Source organism: Kogia breviceps, chromosome 14, assembly GCF_026419965.1.
Source record: "Kogia breviceps isolate mKogBre1 chromosome 14, mKogBre1 haplotype 1, whole genome shotgun sequence".
NCBI lineage: Eukaryota > Metazoa > Chordata > Mammalia > Artiodactyla > Physeteridae > Kogia > Kogia breviceps.
Window position 1 is genome coordinate 70,677,861 of NC_081323.1, and position 15,945 is coordinate 70,693,805.

The 15,945-nt window shown below is 47.4% G+C and overlaps 1 protein-coding gene across 3 annotated transcripts in view; it reads right to left on the minus strand.

Annotated features, from left to right (window-relative positions):
- Positions 1–15,945, minus strand: part of GGA2 (golgi associated, gamma adaptin ear containing, ARF binding protein 2) — a 33,408-nt gene that overhangs the window by 7,700 nt on the left and 9,763 nt on the right. For all 3 annotated transcript variants that reach the window (XM_059037000.2, XM_067013131.1, XM_067013132.1), the window contains exons 3-14: positions 15,723–15,798; positions 14,304–14,402; positions 11,176–11,299; positions 9,843–9,946; positions 8,417–8,497; positions 7,741–7,878; positions 6,395–6,476; positions 3,801–3,926; positions 2,912–3,034; positions 2,589–2,617; positions 2,065–2,198; positions 507–664 (exon numbers count right to left, since the gene is read on the minus strand). In XM_059037000.2, the coding sequence (XP_058892983.1) occupies positions 507–664; positions 2,065–2,198; positions 2,589–2,617; positions 2,912–3,034; positions 3,801–3,926; positions 6,395–6,476; positions 7,741–7,878; positions 8,417–8,497; positions 9,843–9,946; positions 11,176–11,299; positions 14,304–14,402; positions 15,723–15,798 (1,274 nt within the window). The remainder of the gene's footprint in view (positions 1–506; positions 665–2,064; positions 2,199–2,588; positions 2,618–2,911; positions 3,035–3,800; positions 3,927–6,394; positions 6,477–7,740; positions 7,879–8,416; positions 8,498–9,842; positions 9,947–11,175; positions 11,300–14,303; positions 14,403–15,722; positions 15,799–15,945) is intronic.

Here is a 15,945-nt window from a genome sequence, read left to right on the forward strand (position 1 = left end):
CCTAGATCTAAAGACCCCAGTTGTTTCCCGCTCACATACCAGTGTGCTGACCACAGGCAGTCTCACCTTACTTAGCTGGGCCTTCCGTTTCCTTTTCTTTGTAAGGGAGGTTAATAGCTACTTTTCCTGCTTTAATGAGGATCATTAGAAAGGAAGAGGATCACCAGCCAAATTCTTCCTTTCTTTCTAATTCCATCTCTGCTGAGTTATTTCAGATCACACTGAACATTCCCTTCTTGAATTCCAAATGAAGATCATCTCCGTAAGTGGATTCAAGGCCCCTAATTAAATTCCGCCTGCCAATATCCTTCAGTGTCAACCCCAAGACAGAGAAAACTAAAAAAAGTATTAGCTAAGGGAAGATGGGCCAGCCGCCTTATCCTCTGTCCCCAGGCAACATCTCTCCCCCACTCACCTTCCCCAGTTTAAGAGCCACCCATACCAATCCAGATGCCAGAAGCTGGGCATCTAACAGAAAGGGGGGAAAAGGGTGAAACTGTACTTACTGGGTTTAACAGACTCCAAAGGGACAAACACTTGAGCCAGAGGTGTATTCTGGGAAGACGGAGAAGAAGCCAATGGGCCAGCCTCCCAGGACCAACCTGGAGAGGACTTAGTACCTGGTGGCACTTCCTTGGGGATACTTTTCTGTGGAATATAATTCCTGCAAAGAAATAATATCAAGACTGGCAAAAACTGCAGAGAATTCCAGGAATCTGATTAGGTTTTCTGAAAAATAAGGGGAAAAAAATAAATATGTATGCATGTGTATATGTATATATTTTACTCGTGTATGACTTTAGACAAGTAATCTAACCCATGCCTCAGTTTTCTTATCTGTAAAATAGAAACAGTTTAGTATCTATCTCATAGGCTGTTAGAAGAATTAAATGAGAAAGTGTATGAAGAGCACTGAGCGGTATGTGTGCATACAATAAGGACCCAATAAAGTAATTAATGTTGTAGTTGTCAGGCAGTCTCTGACAACAAGTAGCTCAGTCTGATGAAGTTTCCCATGCATGATCACCAGCGTGACGTAAGCTAGGAAGATGACAGCACAAGTTACATTGACCACTTCATTCATACTTCATGATTTTGTCCATTTGGAATACAAATCAAAAACATTTATGGAAAACCAAACTCCAGACGTAAGTAACCCACCAAAATTAGAATTATTACTGACCCCAAGTCAAGTGGTTATAAACAGTAAAGTAGGAAGAAACCCCCTACGGGTACTAACAAGAATGACCTCCCAGCACATCTCCATTTCCACCCAGCTCTGTGGTCTCCACCAGGGACACAGGCTCTCAGGTTGTTTCGGGGAAGGCAAAGTGTTCCAGCCTTGCCAGAGGCAAAGGGACGGGATCTATGAAAATATGTTTATACTCATACCTGAGAGCACCTCTGCTTTTACAAATCTGTACTATAGAAACACTACAGGTTCCTCCAACCTGGAAGCTATGTAAATATCCACAAGAGGGAAATGATTAAATATATATATTATATGTATATGAATTATTATTCAACTATTAGAATGAGGCAAGTTTACATAAATTGATGAAAATGTATCCAAGATGTGTGATATGAAAAACCACAGTGGAGTACAGTTTGTAAATTATAATCTCATTTGTGTAAAAATAAGCCACAGTAACACATTACTACATATGTAGAAAAAAAGCAAAGAAGGACCATTCAACATTGTCTTTAGAGAGTGATATTTGGGACCTTCTATATTATCTATTCCTCTAGTAATCAAACTTTGCTTCAAATTACACTGAAATCAGGGAAAAAAAAAAAAAAACAAAAAAACCTATAAAGACAAGAAACATCATCATGATCTACTGCTGTTGCTCCTTAAACCCCTTTTTGGAGGTCCTGGCCAAACGTGTACTTTCCTGACTTAGGATGCGGGGTAAAAGGAGCAGCACACGTTGAACTTCCAATAGAAAGGAAGCAGCCCTTCAGGGAGAGCAGCATCCCTGGGCCCCTCTGCCTGGCCTCGTGCAGTGGGCGAGAACTGCACACAGGAGCCACTCTTCTACGTTCCTTGCCCACAAGACTCACAGAGGTCCCGGAGACGGCTGCGGGGAGAGGAGATCCAGCAAGTTCCTTTCTGCAGAAGGGCTCTGAACACCACCACCCGGCCGTGTGCTGGTGGTAGGGTTCCTCTTTTCCTGACCGCAATTCTGACTCACAACCTGTCAAACCAAGAATGACTAACGTTAAGGCCAGAGCATGAGTGACTATGAGCCATGGTAACATCATGGCTCAGCTCTCCTGACCCCAAAGCCCAGGCTTACTACAATTCCTGGGGCAGGTGGAGAAAGGTCGAGAGGACATGACTCCTCAGCAGACCTTTAGTAAGCAGGAGCCTGGATACAACAGAAAAGGGTAGGGAAGAAGGAGAGCAAAATCCCTCCAGGGGTTCAAGCCAGACAGTAGAGGTGAGGAAGAGGCTTTGGACCTCCGAGTCCTGCCACCAGGCTATGCTGTAGCCCTCCACCCTCTCCCAGGCAGCGCTGCCCTCATGAAGGTAGGTTTGAGGGACTTCCCCTCTCCTCTCCGGTCCCTAGGAAGAGCTTCCTTACCTTTTTGGTAACTGGGCCATCACTGATCCCTGTAAAGAAGGAAGAGTGAGATGCACATCAGTAGCTCTACCTGATACGAATTGGAGACTGATACCATCATCCTTTCTAGAACATTTAGAAAGCCTAGACAAAACAAATTACCCAAAGTCATTCAACTCATTCATGGCAAATCTGGAACTGAGTACAAGAAGGACCTCTCTGAACTTCCCGGTAGACCCAATTCCTTCTAAAAACAGGCATACTCTCCCCAAGGGGAGTGGGCTTACTCTTTCCCTGGGAATCAGGACCATTCTGTGCCTGCTCCCCCTAAACACCACCCTCACCTAAGGCTGCCAGGTCCTGATGCAGTAAAGATGGCGCCACAGTCCCGGCCGGCTCGGATCCACTGTCCACCTCCAAGTCAATCAGGGGGCAGTTCTTCATGCAGCCTGTTGGATTCTGAAAGACTAGAAAACAGACAGTTAGGAAAATGAGTCAGTCAGAAGAAGAGCAAAGTCTCCACTTAAAGGTTATCAGTTTCCCTCAGGCCTCCTCCCAATCAAAAGACAATCACATCACCCCACCCTTAAGCACACCCCAGACGAACCTTCCACCTCAGCTGACTGGCTTGACTTACAGCCTTGAGTGGCATCTGAAATACGAGGTAGCCAGAGGAACTGCCTTCCCACCCCAGTAAACACAGAATCCTCTAACGGGCCATTCAACCTGGACAGTAGCAGAGCTGACTGCTCCAGGTCAGAGGTCTCTGAGGTTCTGACCACAGTGCATCAGAATCATCTCGAGTGCTTGATAAAAATGCGGGTCCCAGCTCTAAGTAGTCTTGATTCAGAAGGTCCAAGAACCTGCATTTTAACCAGTACTCCAGATGATTCTGATTTAGCTAGCCTGGCACTAGGAACCACTTGAAGAAGGTCATTTTTTTTTTGGTGTGAGCTCCCGTAAGTAAGCACTCATGAGAGGTGCAATCCAAACCTGAGCACGGTATAGCCACCGCTTCTGTTTACAGCCAAAGCTAGTTCCAGCCTAGCAGTCAACCCTTGATGGTAAGTGGGGCAGAGGCTGGCTACATAAAACCAGTTCTCAAGGGAAAGGGAAAAGAGGACACGCTCTCTCATTTCTATACCATAACCCAGAGCGTTCAGGAATCCATTTCTTTCCCGGTGTTTGCAGGCTGCCCCACGGCAGAGGGTGGGAGAGGCTCTCTGCACATACCTCTGGAGACAGGTATGTCTCCCAAAGAGCTGACCACTGTGTTCCCAAAGGTGACACGGCCCTCCATCACCTGTTTGTACAGCAGAACTCCCTGGGTGAGGAGGTCATTTGCCTGGAGAACCTCCGCTGAAGAATGAGAGAAAAATCAGAATCCCCTGGTTTAGCTACCAACAATCTCAGTCTTTTTTAAGCCACTTCACAAAGCAGCTGTCACACGGCTCTACCAGGTTCAGTATATCCATGCCTCCTGCCCCCAGATCATGAGATCAGTCCCCTGGCACACCCAGTCACTCAATCCCTGAACCTCAACACTTTCTTCACAGGATGTAGGAGGAACCAAATTTTTTCACTTTCTTTGTCTGTACTGTCCAATATGATGGCCAACACTTGAAATATGGGTCTTTCAACTGAGGAACTAAAACTTTAATTTTAATTCAAAACTTAAAGCTATTTTGTCAATGTGGATGCAAATATTAAAAGAAATTTTTGGTACTTTACTCAGTCATTGGGAAGCATGTAGGAAACAAGTTGATACACGAATCTTTTTCACCTGTAAATTTTGTAAAATCTAAGCACAGATCAAGTATTCCTGATGAAAATCTGACATCCAAATTGAAACATCCTGTAAGTGTAAAATACGCAGTGGATTTCAAAAATGTCAAGAGTATCTCATGATCTGGTTTACCTGCAAGAAAGCCTCTCCTAGGAGACAGACAGAACAGCAACAGGGCCAGGGGCTATGTATAACACTGCAGGCCAGGTACTAGGAGAGCACTGCAAGAGCAACCAACTATTCATTTCCTGTCAATTTTTAAACTGGATGGAAGTTGTGAACTAACACGAGGTTGAATTCACCTGGCAAAGTGTTTTATTTGGCATGTGCAAAGTGATTAAAATTTAAATTTTGTGACCTCTGACTTCAATGCAACCAGAGGAAATAACGGGTTTAGACAATAATTACACCACAAAAAACCCAGAAAACCAGATACCATGGGCCTCTTCACATCACCTGTGAAGCATTCTTGCTCCCCGACACACGCCCCACTATTTGAACCTGAATCTGAACAAGCCTCCTGATCCAATTTATAAGAAAGCAGGAATTTCAGAAATATCAGGAACAGAGAAACATTAAATACCATGGGAGATGCCATCAGAAAATTGAGACCAAGAGAAACTCTGCAAGTCAAAGGACATGTTTTTCATGCATGAAGTAAAAAAGAACAGGGGCTATCCATTAAAAGGGACTTAAATATCACCCAATTACAAAGCGTGGTTTTTCTTTTTGATACTGATTTATAACAAACTTTTAAAAAAAGAAAGAGGGTCAGCAAGGAATGATTAGAGGGGAAAATGCCCAGGAAAATCTGAACACTGACTGGTTACTTTGAAATGTTTGGAATTTGCTTAAAAATAGAATTGGGAGGAGTTCCCCCCGGTGGCCCAGAGGTTAAGACTCTGCGCTTCCACTTCAGGGGGCACGGGTTTGATCCCTGGTCGGGGAACTAAGATCCTATAAAAATAAGTAAGCAAGTAAAGTAAATAAATAAATAAATAAAAGTAAATGCATAGACAGTCATCAAACAGACATCTAATAAGGTGCCAGATCTTATTAAAATTAAAAAAATAGAATTGGGGATGTAGGGGGGAGGATGGAGGGAGAAAGCAGTACAGATAAAACAAGATCAAAAGACTGGCCATGAGTTGCTAATTAACAAAAGGTGAAGAGTACATGGGGATAGAATAAATCCCTTTTATATGTTTTGAGGTTTTCCATAAAATAAAATAGTTTTAAACGTTTCAGTACCTGTGGACAGGATTACACTTCTCCCCTGTGCCTTCCACTTGGTATCTCCACTTAGACTCCCCACCCAGCCCCTGAAGGCACTTTGGGTGTGAAACCTTCCAAGGAGCCCCTCGCAGCTGTTTCTCAGAACCCTGAGAATGTTCAGCCTTTCTTCAAGCCTTCAATTGTAGCCGCTCTTTCTTCTATCCCCTTCACACCCAATCTACACGGTAAGTTTCCACCCTTTTCTATGCTTTCACACTTGCCGGCTCATTTCTTGCTCAAACCTAGATTCCTCTGGAAATTAGAAGAATCAACTCAGGCCACGCCCTCCCCAAGCCCAACCACCATAACACCTAGGGACTACTGTCTTGTTTCTGCGTCAGCAGCACGGCAGGAAGCCCCACGTCTGTCCTGCACTCTTGGGTGCTGTCTATGCCTAAAGAGTAAGACTGTACCAAGGGACTTCCCTGGTGGTGCAGCGGTTAAGAATCTGCCTGCCAATGCAGGGGACACGGGTTCGAGCCCCGGTCTGGGAAGATCTCACATGCTGCGGAGCAACTGAACCCGTGCGCCGCAACTATTGAGCCTGCACTCTAGAGCCCGCGAGCCACAACTACTGAAGCCCGCAAGCCTAGAGCCTGTGCTCCACAACAAGAGAAGCCACCGCAATTAGAAGCCCACGCACCGCAACGAAGAGTTGCCCCTGCTCGCCCCAACTGGAGAAAGCCCGCGTGCAGCAACAGAGACCCAATGCAGCCAAAACTAAATATAATTTTTTTTTTCAAATTAAAGAAAAAAAAGATCATACCGAGCGCATCGTCATCGTCAGTGGTATCGCTTGCCAGCCGGAAGAGGGTGGGCCGCAGCTTTTCACACCTCTCATACACGACCTACAAAACAGAGCTTGTTACACAAATTCTCAGTCAGTGTGTTATAAAAAAAGAAAGATCTCAAGATGTGTAAATGGGAAGAAATGGGAAATCTCTACACTGCTGTCAGAAATACAAAATGATACAAACACTCTGGAAGATAGTTTGGCAGTTTGCTGTGGCCTCTCCCGTTGCGGAGCACAGGCTCCGGATGCGCAGGCTCAGTGGCCATGGCTCACGGGCCCAGCCGCTCCGCGGCATGTGGGATCTTCCCGGACCGGGGCACGAACCCGTGTCCCCTGCATCGCCAGGTGGGCTCTCAACCACTGCGCCACCAGGGAAGCCCTGGCAGTTTCTTAAAGAGTTAACTATACATGTCGCATATGACCTAGCAATCCCACGCCAAGACATTTACCCAAGAGAAAGGAAACTGTATGTTCACACAAAATCCTGTACACTACTGTTTACAGCAGGTTAATTCATAATCACCCAAAGCTGGAAACAACCCAAATATCCATCAACAGATGAATGGATATACATATTGTGGTATATGCATACAACAGAGTACCACTCAGCAATAAAAAGGAATAAACTACTGGGACCTCCCTGGTGGTCCAGTGGTTAAGACTCCGCACTCCCCAGCATAGCACAGGAAGATCAGCTCGGTGCTTTGTGACCACCTAGAGGGGTAGGATAGGAAGGGTGGGGGAGAGACGCAAGAAGGAGGGGATATGGGGATATATGTATACATATAGCTGACTCCCTTTGTTATACAGCAGAAACACACCACTGTAAAGCAATTATACTCTGATAAAAATGTTTAAAATGATAATAATAATAACGAACACTGCTTTGCAATAAAAAAAAAAAAAAAAAAAAAAGACTCCACGCTCCCAAAGCAGGGGCCATGGGTTTGATCCCCGGTCAGGGAACTGAGACCCCACATGCCAAGCGGTGCAGCCAAAAAAAAAAAAAAATGGATCTCGGGTCTCAAATAATAATGCCAAGGGGGAGAAGAGAAGCCAGACCAAAAACAAAAGTGTAATACTGTATCATTCCATTTATATAAGAGTCTAGGAAATATATACTAATCAGAACAGAAAACAAATCAGTGGTTGCCTGGGGATGGGGAGAGAGGCAGGAACAGAAGGGAAGGGAATGAGGAAGTCGGGGGCGGGTGAGGGACATCAATTTTGATTGTATGATGACCTCTTGAAATAGATGTGTACTCCTAGTATGTCAGTGATACTCAGTCCCACCTGAAATTTAGTTTTAAAAAGAGTACCTGCAAGGCCGCCTGGTCTGGCGGGGCCTGCCCTGGCCTGCGGTACATGCTCAGCATTTCCTGCAGCACCTTCACGTGGCTCCGTACCTCCTCCACAGCACTGACTCTCTTGGACACCTTTTCTGATTTTTCTTGTTCCTTTTGGGAGAAAGAGGATGAGGTGAGGGAGCAGGAGCTCTGAAGAAAGCCTGAACAAGTGCCGGGAAAGGGGCGCTGCACTGTGGAGAGCTCAGGGAAGCCACCAAACCAGGGAGTGAATGGAGGGTCCACCGAGCGGGTAGAGCAGCAGCTCAAGGCCTGGAATTCCTGGGACGGACAACGCGGTCTGGGGAGCTGGGACTACTCCTCTGTACCACCAGCCTTGATCCCTCTGGAAAAGCAGTTCCCAAACCTGGCTTCTATCCACACCAATACCGGTCACTGGGACAGAAACCGGTGTCTGTGAAATGCTTTGAGTTCCTAGACAGAGGTACTGGAGAAACACACAGCGGTTTCTGCTTCCCGTCACCACCTCGCTGCTCTTCAGGGAGCCCACAGCTGTTCCCCGGCTCAGGGCTAGGCAGCCATCCCTTCTCCCAGACAACTGTGTACCCACACCCTCAGGCACACACACACATATACACTGTCCAGCCCCTGTCAAATGCTGGCTCTGCAGAACCCGCTGGAAAATGCCCACCTCCTTGACCAGGTTCTTGATCAGCCGGTTTGCAGCCTGAAGATCCTCAGGATGGTTGCTCTTCAGAAGCCTTGTCAGAAGCTGAAGAGGGAACAAGACTAGGTGAAACCAACTCCCTCTTTGTCATATGGCCCAGATGGATAGCATCAGCGATAGCAGAATCAGCACTGATAAGAGCTCGCACATTTTATATACACTACCTTAGCAAATCCTCACAACGACACCAGAACGTAAGGATGATGACCGTCCCCACAGACCACTGGTTTTTCCATGGGGTAGGGAGGTGGATGTCCCCAAGGAACCTCTGGCAAAGTCCACAGACATTTTTGGCTGTCACAACTGGGGGTACTCCTGGCATTTAGCGGGTAGAGGGATACTGTACACATTCTATCCTACAGTGCCTAACGACCTCCAACAAGAAAGTTAACTGGCCCAAAATGTCAACAGTGCCAAGGCTGTCTTGGACCACATACTATGATGTGACAGACCTTGGCGATCTTGTCCACCTTATTCCCAACAGGTATAGGGGTCACTCACTCTGTTGGATGGATGGCAGGACACGTGGAGGTACTGAGTGCCAGAGAGTCTAAGCAGTTGACCCAAGACTACCTTTCTCAGAAGTCCATGCCACACCTCCTCCCCTGCTTCTCCCACCCTCTGCAATGGTGAAGCACCCGCAGGAGAGGAGCCGGACTGGAGCCTTCCTGGTTCTACACTCACCAGACCTTGTGAGGGACCAAGAACGCTAATGACCAAAAGCACTGCCACCTTTCAGGGGCACCCTGGAGTTATCCCTGGGGCTTGGCCTAGGTTTGGACCACCTTGCTTTTCTCTTCCCTCTCCTTAGTGATGTCTGAGGAGCAACAATTCTGGGAGACAGGAATGGAAGGAAAATGGGTGAGGTCACGCTTACTGACACTAAAGAGATCTGAGCCAACATACAACCAATTCTTTACTCCCCACTCTCCTCCCCCGACACCACACTCTGGATATGACTGACCACCCCATTATCCACTAGGGTTATCCTTTCGTACCTTCTTTCCCTCAGGAACACCGCACAGATAAAGTGAAAGACATAAAGAACAGGACGCTTATTATTTGACCTACCCACAAAGAAAACATCCGGGCCTTCAGCTACCTCTCTCTGCTCCACGGGGAACTCAAAACCCACCTCCCCACACTCTCACACACTTTGGTTCGGGACCAGGGGACATTGCAGGAGAGTCCCTAAAAGAAGGGATCTCTGGTGGTGTGATGAATTGGGAGACTGGGATTGATATAGCTACACTACTATGTATAAAATGGACAACAAATTAAGAACCTGCTGTATAAAAAGGTAAATAAAATAAAATTCAAAAAAAAAAGAAGAAGAAGGGGTCTGGTTAAACTCCAGGTAGGCCACCAAGGTCAGGGAAAAGCTCCTTACCTTTGATTTTTCTTCATCGGCATCAAAGATGGAGCTCTTGGGCCAGGGAGAAGGTGGGGGCAAGATTTTATCCACCGGTAGTTTAGGGTCTTGCTTTATGATCCCTAAAACATGCAATTCATGAATATACGGATATAGGTACCGTACCATTGACTTCAGCAGGATCCAGTGTAAAGCCCAGAAACCCCTGGTTCCTGATGTCCCACCAGGAAAACACTGTCAACGGCCTTACAGAGATATACCCAGGGTATGACCGAGGCTCTGCATCCTCCCTTGGGAGGGTCCATGGAACCCAGTACAAAGTTGGGGAGGTCAGAGCCAACTAAATCAGAGCAGAACTGGACCGTAAGGCTAGTGGCCAAAGGGCCTTACACTATACAAATACTGATCATTTTATGCAGGTATGCAACCCCCCAGAGCCCAGAAATTAGTGTAGAATCCCCAATACTCCTAAAAATGTTAAGTGAGTGCATGCGACAGGGAGGAAAATAGTCCATCCTGAACCCAGGTTCCTCCCACAGAGCCCAAGAGAAAAGGAACATGGACTCCCAGCTTCTACACGGACACACTCTGGGGCTCACAACACGAGAGGAATAGGCTCATTCTCCAAAGCCCTCACAAAAAGAATGGGAAAGGCCTGATGGCCCACTGAAATCCTTCTCTCCCGACAGAAAAGCTTCACACTGCTGGGTGAAGGACACCAAACCTGTTGTCCTTAGAACAGTGGTGAAAACCTACTGCCGCTGGAAAAAAAAGAAAAGCCTGTGCCCCTGGGGGAGGGGCAGCAACATGTCCTGGCCCAGACCCGAGTCGGGATGGGACAGGATCACAAACAGGTCCCACCCAGACCAGGGACACATGCCTGCCTGAGACTGAGGCTTACTCACAGCAGAACCAGCACCACCACCACCAGGCTACGGGCACTGAGGAACAAGTAGTAAAGGTCTACCGTCAGGAAAGGTGATGGAATAAGACCCCCTCTGAGGTGTAGAGCAAGAGGAAGACCCAAAGCTGAGAGCAGAGCAGATACTGAGAGAAACTCTCTAGCAAGTCAGCCTCCACCCTCAACACAAGCTAACACTAGAGGAATATGGAAGCCGGCATAGTGAGGGTAACTACAGCTACAACCATCTCAAACCTAGCTCAACTCCCGTCAACCGGAAGGAACGGTCTGCCCATTTCCAGGGATCAAAATTACTGTGTCAGCCTACATTGTTGTATTTACTGGACACAAGATCTCCAGCTTTCACCCCAAACCGACAAAGCGTACAAAAAAGCAAGAAAGAACGACGACTGTGAAAAGGGAATGCAACATAAGTAATGGTAGTGAGACCTTGTTTCTTCAGCATCTGGTAAGCATCTCGGATCTTGATGTCTTCTGGAAACCAGACTGTCCAACTGAAGAGTATTTCAATGACTCTTCCTTTAACTTTTTCTGTGGTCCAGGAGCCTAGGTACTGAAAAAGGAAAGGGAATTACAGAGCTGGACGGGACTTGGTGAGACAGGAGGGAAGGCGGCAGGACATAACCTTTAGAGAATGACACAGCTGTTGAGAATATGACATAAACTGGTTAGAACCGAGTAGGCCCAAGATGGTGTAAGATTTGACTTCCAGTAGACCTTGAGCTTCAGTATACGCTCATTGTAATACATTAGCTAAACGACACACCCACGGGTGCCATGACCGTTCAGAGGCTGACCATAAAAGGCCAGAAAGTGAGCGGTGGCCCAATTCCTGGAAATCTCTGCCCCTTCCCCAAAATTGCTGGAATAATCCTCCTACTCGTTAGCCTATGAAGTCACCCAACCCATAAAAACTAACCACCCCATATTTCAGGACTGCTCTCACCTTTTGAGAAATTCTACCTTTGGAATGTATATCTCTCTAAATAAATCTGTTTTCCTACTTAGTTCTCGGGGCAGATGCGCCTTGCCTGTGTGCTTGTATCCTTCACAGGCGTCCTGTATTAATAAATCTACTTCTTGCCTATCACTTTGCCTCTTGCTGAACTCCTTCTGTGCTGAGACATAATGAACCTGAGCTTCAGTAAGTCCTGACACCAGGTGATTGATTTTAATTAAAAGACAGTGGGGGGCTTCCCTGGTGGCGCAGTGGTTTTGAATCTGCCTGCCAATGCAGGGGACATGGGTTCAAGCCCTGGTCTGGGAAGATCTCTCATGCCGCGGAGCAACTGGGCCTGTGAGCCACAACTACCGAGCCCGCGCGTCTGGAGCCTGTGCTCCGCAACAAGAGAGGCCGCGACAGTGAGAGGTCCGAGCACCGCGATGAAGAGTGGCCCCCGCTCACTGCAACTAGAGAAAGCCCTCGCACAGAAACTAAGACCCAACACAGCCAAAAATAAACAAATAAATAAATAAAATTTTTTTAAAAAAAGACAGTGGGTTTGGGACTTCCCTCGTGGCGCAGTGGTTGAGAATCCGCCTGCCAATGCAGGGGACATGGGTTCGAGCCCTGGTGTGGGAAGATCCCACATGCCGTGGAGCAACTAATCCCGTGCGCCACAACTACTGAGCCTGTACTCTGGAGCCTGCAAGCCACAACTACTGAGCCTGAGTGCCACAATTACTGAAGCCCACACACAACTAGAGCCCGTGCTCTACAATAGGAGAAGCCACTGCAATGAGAAGACCGCACACTGCAACCAAGAGTAGCCCCGGCTCGCCACAACTAGAGAAAGCTGATGCGCAACAACAAAGACCCAATGCAGCTGCAAATAAACTAATTAATTAATAATAATGATTTTTTTTAAAGACAGTGGGTTTGAGTCCCAGCCCGTGGGTTCAAGTCCCAATCTGAGTTTTGGCTGGGTTCAAATCCCATCCTGGTTGTGCAGTTTCATTAGGAAACTGCCCAGCCCACACTATCACTAAAGAGATGGCTGCTGAGGCCCAGAGAAGTGAGCTGCCCAAGGCTGGTAGGGAGTTGAGGCACAGCTAGAAGACAAATTATCTGGCCCCCATTTCCAGGGCTCTTTCTGGGTTTCAAAGAATCAACCTATAAAGCCACTAAAATTAAATCCTACCATATATTGGCTTAGGTTAGAGCCACTGGGGACACTCATTATTTGACTGTGGCAAGTCTAGAATAAAAATGTATTTGGAATGAAAATAAGGTAAAGTGAAAGGAATTGCTGAAACTCAAATGCTTTGAATCATTATAAAAGATCCTCTTAAAATTAAAGGATTATGGAAATAAAATATATATACATACATATACATTATATATATATATATATATATATATATACACACATATACATATATACATTTAACCCTTGTCCTCAGTTCCTCACAGCACAGAATTTCAAAGACCCTTGGAATTTCCTAAGTGACAGGAACGTCTTTTGTTATTTACAATGAGCCCCCATGGACCATACCTGAGTTTCTGCTAAACACTCCTGGTGGGCACTTAGTTTCAAGGGAGGGATTGACCATGTGATTAGAGGGTTGGAACTTTCAGCCCTATCCTGACCTCCCCAAGAGGAGAGGGAGGCTGGAGACTGAGTTCAATAATATGGCCAGTGATTAAATCAATCATGCCCACAATTCCAGATAAAAACTCCGAAACAACCAAGTCTAGAGAGCCTTCTGGTTGAACACATGGATGTGCTGGGAGGGTGGTATGCTCAGGTTCCACGGGAGAGGGCATGGAAGCTCTGCTCCCCCTTCATCCCCAAGACCTTGGCCTATGTATCTCTTGCATTTACATCCTTTACAGTAAAAGAATATTAGTAAGTATAGTGCTTTCCTGTGTTCTGTGAATCTTTCTAGTGAATTATGGAACCTGGCAGAGGGGGTCAGAGGAACCTCTGCACTTGTAGTTGGTCGGGCAGAAGTGCAAGTAGCTTGGGCATCCCCGAGACTTATGACTGGTGTCTGAAGTAGGTGTAGTCTAGGTAGGACTGAGCTCTTAACCTGTAGGGTCTGTCCTAACTTTTGAGTACTTTTTTTCAGAAATGAATTAAATCACAGGACACCCAACTGGCATCAGAATTGTCGGGAAGCAGCAAAGGAAGGTTCCACCAATGTTAGTTACCCGAGAATGGTGTCGCTAAGACAGGTACCAGGAGGAAAGCTACAGAAGACAAGGAAAGAAGAAAACTTAAAGCTACACCCGACATGTCTTGCTATCTCTACCAGGAAACCTGTGCCCACCAGCTAGGGCCCTCTGTGCTCACCCCTCTAGGCCACCTGTCTACAGGCCATTTTTTAAGGGAGAATTTGAAAATGCTAACAATCAAAGGGCGGGGATCAGCTGATGACCATGACCATCATCCTACACCTTGGAGAGGAAAGCTTTCACCTCTCAGCTCAAACCTGGGACAGGCTGGCAGGTTCTATCCATGAGCAGGTCTGCCTCTGGACCAGGAAGGGTGACAGGCCTTTGAAAGCTGGGGGGCGTGCAGAGCAGTGAGCAAAGCCAAGCCCAGGGTGCTCACCTTTGGGGACAACACTTTGATGAGCTCGTTCAGGAAGCGGAACTTGGCCACCTCATTGTGAAACTTCTCCCCACAGTGGTTCACACACACCTCCAGCACCTGCGCAGACACAGGACCCCCATGAGAAGGGGAAACCATTAGCTCCAGGGCTCATTTCAAACCTGGTAAGTATTTGCTGAAATCATGGCTCAAGACTGAGGACACTAAAGTTTGGGAGAAAGGATGACACTTTTAGATTAAGGAAAAAAGCACCTGTTTGCTCTTGTTGTAACTGACAGGTTTGTGCCCAGGAAACAGCTCAGTGGGGTACCCTGAGGTCACCCCACCTTTTTTTTTTTTTTTTTTTTTTTTGCTGTACGCGGGCCTCTCACTGTTGTGGCCTCTCCCGTTGCGGAGCACAGGCTCCGGACGCGCAGGCTCAGCGGCCATGGCTCACGGGCCCAGCCGCTCCGCAGCACGTGGGATCTTCCGGGACCGGGGCACGAACCCGCGTCCCCTGCATCGGCAGGCAAACTCGCAACCACTGCACCACCAGGGAAGCCCACCCCCACCTTTTAAGGAGACCCTTTGGGCAGGTGAAACCAGTCAGAGAATCACTTCCTTCTTTCTCCTTAGAGGCAGAAATTGGACATGGAATACCTAAGAACTGTTAAACTATGGGTTACCTGCTGGCACTCCAGTGACAAATTGGGCCTGTAAATGTTTTCTTTGGTCCACAATCTTGTTTAACATTTCAAATCAGTCACCAATATTGAAAAATTCAGAGAATTCATATATTTAAAATCTAGGGCTTCCCTGGTGGCGCAGTGGTTGAGAGTCCGCCTGCCGATGCAGGGGACACAGGTTCGTGCCCCGGTCCGGGAAGATCCCACATGCTGCGGAGTGGCTGGGCCCGTGAGCCATGGCCGCTGGGCCTGCGCGTCCGGAGCCTGTGCTCCGCAACAGGAGAGGCCACAACAGTGAGAGGCCCGCGTACAGCAAAAAAAAAAAAAAAAATCTAGATTTCCAGTTTCTCTTAAACAGGAAGTCCTAGCAACATTGGGCCCAAACTCACGCCTGGCAACAGTCAGCAGGTCCTGCACTGTAGCTGCCCTCTTTAGACTGGGCATGGGCTCTCCAGTTCTTTGGTCCCCACCCAGCAGCTCACTCACTTATGTTACCACTCTGGCCCTGTGAGACTTGACCTTGCCAGCCCTGGTCTAAAAAGGGCAAAAAGAAATAAAGCCTTCCTTTCCTTCTCGCAAAGCGGGCTCAGTACTACTCTCCAGAAACAGATCTAGAACGGGGCAATCTGAACCCAGAACTCCCTCCAGCCTGCTTTCTCAAGGCCGCTGAAGGTGAACCTCTCAGAGCCTCTTCCCCACAGAAATGCTAGCCCCAGGACAGGAGAGCTTAGGCTAAGGGGCGAGCCGAACTCACCGTTAAGGCATAAAGAGCTTCTTTCTCTTGTGGAGACTGGATCTTGTGGGCCAGTAGCCAAGGTGCATGGGTTGAGCTAAGGGAAAACAAAGACACCTGGACTCTGGGCGGAGAGGAACACACCAGTCTGGCTGAGCACACCTGGTAAAGTCCCCTCTCCTCCAGGAGCTCGGGTCCCAGAGCAGAGGTGGGATGTAGACTGCACACGGCCAGGCATGAGCCC